The sequence below is a fragment of the Kryptolebias marmoratus genome, linkage group LG6, assembly GCF_001649575.2.
Source record: "Kryptolebias marmoratus isolate JLee-2015 linkage group LG6, ASM164957v2, whole genome shotgun sequence".
In the NCBI taxonomy this organism is placed as follows: Eukaryota; Metazoa; Chordata; class Actinopteri; order Cyprinodontiformes; family Rivulidae; genus Kryptolebias; species Kryptolebias marmoratus.
In genome coordinates, this window is record NC_051435.1 from 6,523,886 (window position 1) to 6,531,723 (window position 7,838).

General features: G+C 37.3%; 1 protein-coding gene across 1 annotated transcript; it reads right to left on the reverse strand.

The window, feature by feature from the left end:
- Positions 1-1,437: 1,437 nt before the first annotated feature.
- Positions 1,438-6,158, reverse strand: LOC108238568 (UDP-glucuronosyltransferase). The gene is made up of 5 exons (XM_017420762.3): positions 5,181-6,158; positions 4,360-4,491; positions 4,093-4,180; positions 3,748-3,967; positions 1,438-2,407 (listed from the first exon to the last, which is right to left on the reverse strand). The coding sequence occupies exons 1-5, from the start codon at positions 6,033-6,035 to the stop codon at positions 2,125-2,127; spliced, it is 1,578 nt and encodes a 525-aa protein (XP_017276251.2). The 5' UTR covers positions 6,036-6,158; the 3' UTR covers positions 1,438-2,124.
- Between the last annotated feature and the right edge of the window lie 1,680 nt (positions 6,159-7,838).

A 7,838-nucleotide genomic window follows, 5' to 3' on the forward strand; every position in this document is an offset into this window, starting at 1 on the left:
GTCATTAATGTCTTTTTTCCCCTTTCTGTTGATGACTGTCACCTTATAAAGGAACTTTTTTTAGAAATTTGCAACTCTTGCTCCAAAGCACTCACAGTGATTTTAATCTTGTCGTTTTCCTAGCTACGGTAATTTACTTCATTTTCTTTTAAAATACAGAGTTAAATGTACTCCTGTAAATCTTTGAATCTTTTTGAACGGCATTATTTGAAGGGGAAGTTATGAAATGTTTTAGTGGCAAGTTTTATAATTTTATGTTTCTTGTATCTGTCAATAAAACTTAATATTTATTAAATATATTGTCTATGAAGGAGCAACTTGATATTTTTAAACAAGCTGACAAGCCACTTCATCTTTATTCAATTGTTTGTCCACTAGATGAGGCATTGGTGCATTTTGTTCAGCCCTCAATTTTTCTAACCCCAGTCTGTCAAACAGTTGTAATAAATTACTTTCAGCATCACTTTCAGAACAAAATGTATCACCTTACATAAGTGACAAGTATTTCTGCTCAGCACTAGATGATGTAAAAGTGAAATGAATGCATGTTGAAATTTAAAATAAGAAATAGTATTGTATTATGGACAACAACAGCTTTGTTTAAAATGTTGTTTTGCATGTCAGTGGGCAATATAAATCATTTCAAGAAATGCCATTTTTAGTTAAGAGAGGAGAGGACAAGTATCATTGCATTAAGTTGTGACTATGTGACTTTCTGGAGGCTGATACAGCTGAGCAGGTCCCAGGTTTTCAGTATAACATGCATACACTTATTTCCTTTTTCCAGGATGTTGATGAAGAAAAGTAAATCTAATGTGTCATCATTTCTAATTTGTGTAAAAAAAAAGTAAAGTTTTCTATTTTACTTTACATTACACATGAGCCTGGTTGTGTTCAGTCGAGAGGTGTAGTTTTCCTCTAGCATCACGTTTTCATTGGCCAACTTTGTGGTTTGTATAACTAAAGTCTTTGTTTACACTTCGAGGAAGCTTCTTGAGAAACAGGAAGACCTACTCAGTAATGCTAGAAAAAACAGGTTTTTACCAACACAACCACAAGGTCTACAAGGGGCGAAGAGGCTGACCAAAACACCCAGATCTGCAGTTACAGCTGAATGTAGGTACCACTGAGTGTAAGACTTACCACTATGCAAATGTAAACATAAGTATGAAAAAAAAAAAATCAAACATTAAAAAGTTATCTTGATCCATATCAAATGATGCCGTTTGAAAGAGTTGTCCCTGGTAGTTTTCCAGATATGCTTTTACAAAACTTCTGCTAGACTATGAAGTTTTAAGTTGACCTTTTTCAGTCACTTCAGCTGTTTCCAGAAGTACTTGCACATGGTAGTTGGCATCCAGTCACAAACTTTGTTAACAATTAGGAAAGAGGAAGGCTGTGGCTTCTTTCTCACTTTACTACAAGTTGAGACGCTCATTAAAGCAAGGACACCAGGTCAATTTATTGACCAATATCAGACTGAATATACATCACAGGAATTCAATCATTAAACTATTTAATCTATTCACTCTTATCAGTATCAGAACTCAACAATCTGTTAATTTCAGGGAGCTCTTATCATAATAGGTCAGACGTAATGAAAGAAAGGGGTCTTTTACATTACAGGACCCATGAAGCATCACTATAAAACAGTTGGTTAGGTCATTTTGAGCAAAGTTTAAAAATGTACCCATTTATGTGCTGTTTATATGAAACAGCTGTTTCAAAACAATTTCAAGTGCTATACAAGTAAGTTATGGTCCACAGAAGCAAATGGACTGAAAAACTTGTAAATTAAGCAATATTTGGGCTTGTTTTTAAATATTTTCTCACAACTCAAAGAAGAATATTTCTTCATAATTAAAAAAAAAACATTTAATTTAGTCATGGAAAAGCAGGTAAAAAAATGGATGTATAAATTTTATTGGTGTAGACTTCTTAATAGGATGGTCTTAAACATTCATTATCATCATTTGTTGTTTTTTTTTGTTTTGTTTTTTTGTTACAAGTGTGTTGTGGCCAAAGAAATGGCTGAGATACAAACACAAATACACACAGTAAACACATTTACAGTGCACCAAATTTCACAGCAGTGTTCCCTATTCATTTTGATAGTGTCAGACACTATTCAGATTTTTTCTTTGCATTTCTCTTCCCGCAACATTTGCGAGTGCAAAACAAGCAGGATTTCAGCGTCACCCACAAAACGACAATTAAAATTGTAAGTAAAAAGCCGATGACGTCCAGGCTGTGGTACTGAAACCAGTTCAAGTCATGAGCTGCCACCCTGAGGTGTGGCGCTCCCTTGTGTCTCATTACGAACTCGGTCCAGAAAACAGCCAGGTCTAAGGGCTCAACAGGGCGGTCCAGGTGTATCTGGGACAGCTGCACCATGCGTTCCTTGTAACTGAGGAGAAAACAGATTCTGTTAATCTTTACCTCATATCACAGACCTTATGTTTGATGAGTTATTGGCCACAGTTTAAATGTTATATCTGACAACTGATATAACATTAAGCCAAAATAACACAAAATGATTAAGTGATGTAAACACATAAGAATACTTCTAGAAAGTGCTGAAATCAAAAACAAAATACTGAACTGGCACAAGAATGGAAAACACAGGAGAGGAAGGCACTAGACAAGTCCTCACAGGCCTGATAGGGGTTTAGTTGGTGTTACATTACATGGTGTTGTACAGAAACTGATGTGTTTCAAATAAATATAGCTACATTTTTAGATTTTACCTTGAATTATTTCATCAGGATTTTTTGAGCGAGTTTGTGTGAAATTCCTATGATTAGATTATGATTAGTTTTATTGGCAGTAGACCACAGTCAGAAAGTCAGAATGCTACACTGCGTCATTTTTTCATTAGAAAATTACTTTCTACATTTTCCCACCATTGCTCCATTGATATGCATCTTTGAACTGTGGTTACACATTTTATCTTGTTGCTCATCAGCTTTGATTGACATTTGATGATTGACATTTCTTTCTTTTTTTTGTGTGTGACTTGCTCAAAAAAACCCAAAGCATGTCTCATTTTCTCCATGTGAGTTTCTTTTAATGTAATCATCAGTGTCCAAGAAGTCTGAAACAATTACTGAGGATTTCAGCTAAAAAACTAGCAGGTACCATTCTACATATACTGTGTTTACTAAACTTCCCTCATTAAAGAAAATATAAGTAGAAATAAGTAAAAAATAAGTAGTTGATGGAGAGATGAGGGAGACTTTTAGAGTTTTTAAAAAAAAGGCTTCTGTACTTCTTTTCTTGTATTCTAAAGACGTTTTGCTTCTCGTTCAAAGAAGTTTCTCAATTCAAAGGCGTTCCAAACTGCATTGAATGTCCTGGGAAGCTGAAACTTGACACAACTGTGGTCTTAAATCTAATCTCACAACTGTGGTTTTAATTTAATCAGTCAGTTTCACCCCAGTATGAACCTCTACGATTGTGACCAAACTGCAGTATCGCTCGTCTTTTTGAAGTTTGTGTTGTTTTAGATGGATAAGATTCTATATCTACTCAGTTTTTGAAGTAGATTATTAGCTTGGTCTTGATTGTTAGTTTACTGTTTTTGTTAGCAGGGACCAAGCTGACTAATGTATGCTGAAGGTAAAACAGACTATTTAGATTGCCTACTATCCTACTACTCAAATCAGTAATGAATAAAAGCACAGGTATCTGCGTGTCAGTTTTCTACTTCTCATTAGTTGTCATGAATTAAGCACCAAGTTATCTTACCTTTTGTTGTGGATGATTCCATTCAGGGCAGCCACCAATGTTTCACTTGTTATTTCATAGACATTGACCTTCTCTGCGACACCACGCGCCACCATTCGATGAACATTGTCTTTCTGGTCCCCAAAAAGTGGAAACATCAACATGGGCACGCCATTACAGATACCTTCATAAATACCATGGGTACCTCCATGAGTCATGAAGACTTTAGCTTTGGGATGGGCTGGGGAGCACAAAAACAGTCACAGTTAGAGGTCCAATTCATCACAAACTAGTATTAGACGATTTTAGCAAAAGAATAAATGACATGAGATTTAAAAAATAATAATATTAATATATTGAACACACCAAGGAGATCGTTCTGAGGTAACCATTTCATAACTCTGACATTCTTGGGTACATCTTTGGGCAGCACGCCTGTGTATCTCCAAATAACCTGAAACATAAATCATACCTCATTTTTACTACATATTAACAACTTAGGCAATTGTTGAATGGTACGACATGTGTAAAGCAAAGCAGAGCACAAAGTCCAGTGACAGGATTTTTTTTTGAGTTGTTAAAAGAGAAATCAGTATACAGAGCAGTCAAATAAGAGTCAGGTATAATTGTTACCCGTTGGGGTATTTGTCGAAAGGCATCTAGAAACTGTTTAGCCATTTCCTCTGGCATGCTGGCCACAAATGAACCCAGTGTGAAGACAATAAAGCCATCATCTCCTGAGCCATCCACAAACTCCTTCAAATCCTGCAAAGAGGTTAGACAAGAGGAAAAAGGTTACATCAAGAAAGCAAACAAGAAAGCAAATAAAACTAAGTTTTATTGTAAAGCCATTACATCATCACATACTGTACCTAAAGCTGTATTTTCTCATAAAAGCTTAGAAAAGAATGTATTTCATCAACAGTGTATGAAACTAACAGCCTCTTAATTATTTGATCCTGGAAGCATAACCGTCTCTGTGCTTATGTCAACAAACCTATTGTTTCTGCAAAGTAATTGATCTCTGTTGACATAACTGGGGCCCCTCAGCTCTTTTCCTAGTATACTGGCCATAGTTCAAAAATCTGGATTAAACTGCTCTCACAGAATCTGCAGCAACAGTGGTCAAATAAATTATACCATATTAGAACATGAAGCTGGAATAAATAGATAAAATATCTAGAATGCTTCTAATAACACTTCTTTTTTATTTTTGTCTAAGAGTGAGCTGTTTTTAATATGATATTACAAAAAGGCTTTTGCAGTGGAATTTATACTATATGATTATGCTTAGTAGATAGGTTTTTCTGGTCTTCTGTAAAGTTGTATAACATAAAAAAAGTCTTCCTTTACCCTGTTAAAACTCAAAGTGAGGATACAAGAGGTTTGCCTCAAACAAATCCAGATGGGATACATGCTTATTTGCACTTGTGAAGATTTATCTTTATACTCACCGCTGGCAGAGGAGCTTTCTTTGCACAGTTGATCCCTCCAATTAAAACCATGTTTGGCATGAGAGGTTTGGGCCACTCAAAAACAAAGTCATATCTGAGAAGCCAGATAGCTCCGTGGCTTATAAGTTCTTCATAAGTCATGTCGAAAAGCCTGCTTGTCAGACCATCAAAGCTCTGATACATTACTTTGCACAGGTAGGACTCCAAAACGGTCATCATCGTGTTTTTCACTCTTTGAGGGAAGTTCATGCGGTCAGTGTTCTCAGAAAAAAACACAGGAACATAGGAAGGTGGAGAGGGGCACTGATTAGCCTTAGTATGCAGCTCACATGGGAGCCCACGCAGAAAGTAAACAGCTGGAATGGATAGTATCTTAGCCAGGACAGAGCCACAGGGAAAGAAGGGGTCTGTTAGCAGGATATCGAACCCTTCTCCCTTAAGCTGACTCATTAAGGGCTCATTGTCCAGTAAAGCCTCACAAGCCGCCACCTGGAGAGAAGTGTAGTTCACAAAACGATTTATATTAGCAAACAAATCAAAAATTCCTGTCTGCTTCTCAAAAATTCCTTCTCTGAAACTGTTGAAAGTTGAATCCAGTTCAGCCTGGGTAAACGGCACTTTGTAGACCTCAGTCTTGTAGCTGTCTGAGCCTTGGATCAACAGGCTGCTTTCAGGCACCAGAACAGTAACCTCATGGCCCCTGCGGATGAGTTCCTTCACCAGTATCTTCATGCTGAGCCAGTGGCTTCCATCTACAGGCAAAACCACCACCTTCCCCCCCTGAACGGACCCCAGACTGAGGCAGCATAGCCAAACCAGCAGTCCCGCTGGAGCAAACCACACCCTGTTTCTCATTGCCTTCTCTCCGTACTGCAAGCTGGGGTTTTGTGAGAGCAACTGGTGCCTTTTGTTAGGGACAGGCTTTATGTGTGTGGGAGTGAGTGTGTGCGTGTGTGTGTGATGAAATCTTTTAGGAAGTGCTGGCTGCATTTTGAGTCAAGCTGTTATACAACACCAGGAAAACTGAGGAAGTCCAAATGCATTGTGGGGGGAAGTCTCAGCATTTGGTGGGTGTCTCCAGCTAACTACTGATTTACATGACTCGGTTGTGTCTTCTTGTTTTTTCTGAGTTTAACATAAATAGAATATGTTTAAAATATGTTAATAATTACACTTTTTAAAGTGTTATTTCTCATTAAGTAGTGAACTAATAACTTGCAAGTCATTGCAGCATGCCATGTACTGCCAGCCCATTTGGGGAAAGTCCTCCCAGTTCTCTTTAGCTGTTCTTTCACTCCGCCTCCTGGAAAACAGACACATGCGTGCCTTGTGAGCATTAGTGGTAGTAGTACTAGTCTGCATTCTCACGCACCCAGGTATATCTGCTGCATTCGCAGTGAAAGGGGTGGAGTGCAAAACCACGTAATACGAAACCAACTTCCTTCTGTTTTGAGGAAACTGATACCATCAAACCAACAGTGTAACGCTTGGAATTTTAACAACAGTTAAAACTTGTTTTACTAACAGGAACTAATTTTACTGAGTAACTGTACAAGGATAATAGACATGTCAAGAACCTTTTCAAATAATTAAAGACAAAAGGGAAAGGCCAAAAGAATGTGCTGCAGTTTGCTGCATTTCCATTTCTCCACAGTGTAAAAAAAATCTGCTGACCCGGCACACATGGCCACATATCCAGTAATGTAAAGTTAGTAACACTATTTTTTTCATAATAATCTTCTGCATCCTGATATTAAAAGATGTTAGTTTGACACCAAAACAACTTATTAAACATGTTTTGTAGACTGAAGCAACCCTTCCCGACATCAACAGCCCACTTCCCTTCAGCAAAACAAAGTTAAGATTGCAAAAACCTTTTAGTAATGACTTAAATCATGGATCTCCAACCAACAGACCAAGGACACCCTGGACAGGCTGCAAGTCCATCACAGGGACACATAAAGACAGATGAGACAAACAGCCATTCATTCTTTCAAAACCAGCTCCCACTTAACAAAATGTTTAAGGACCACCATATCTGTGCTTGTTCAAAAAACAGTCTTAGCACCTCCCAGCACCAGCAGCACCACCCTCATCCCACAATGTTAAGAAGGCAACATCAGAAGAAAACGTGGTGTAATCTGTCTTTAAATTAGGTAATTACAGGAACAATAAAGAGTGATCTACTATTGGGATTTTTACTTTTTTTTTTTCATTTTTAGGACAGTGAAATATATTTTTGATCTTTCCCAGGATCCATTTGTAAAGTTTTTATACAACCAGGTTAAACTACACAAAGAACAAAATGTGAATAAATAAACCATCCTTCCTTACCTGCTGCTGCCTGTTTGACATGATTCAGTCTGAAAGATTTCAATTAAGGCATCAAAAGAACAACACACTTTTATTCTAAACAAATGAAAACAGAATAAATGTACTGATAGCCTTGGCAGTGTAAGTTTCATTCTATTTTTTTATGCAGCTTTCTCTCTCTCTCACACATACACACATACGCACAAATATGACTGTGTTAAGTTATGCAACAGCAAACCTGTTAGCTACATAGAAAAGCTTTTAGTTTAACAAGGTTTAGACCGTTAAGGAATTTGTCATGCTGTGCCACATGCATAAAACAGCTCTTTATTAGAGACACCCAGC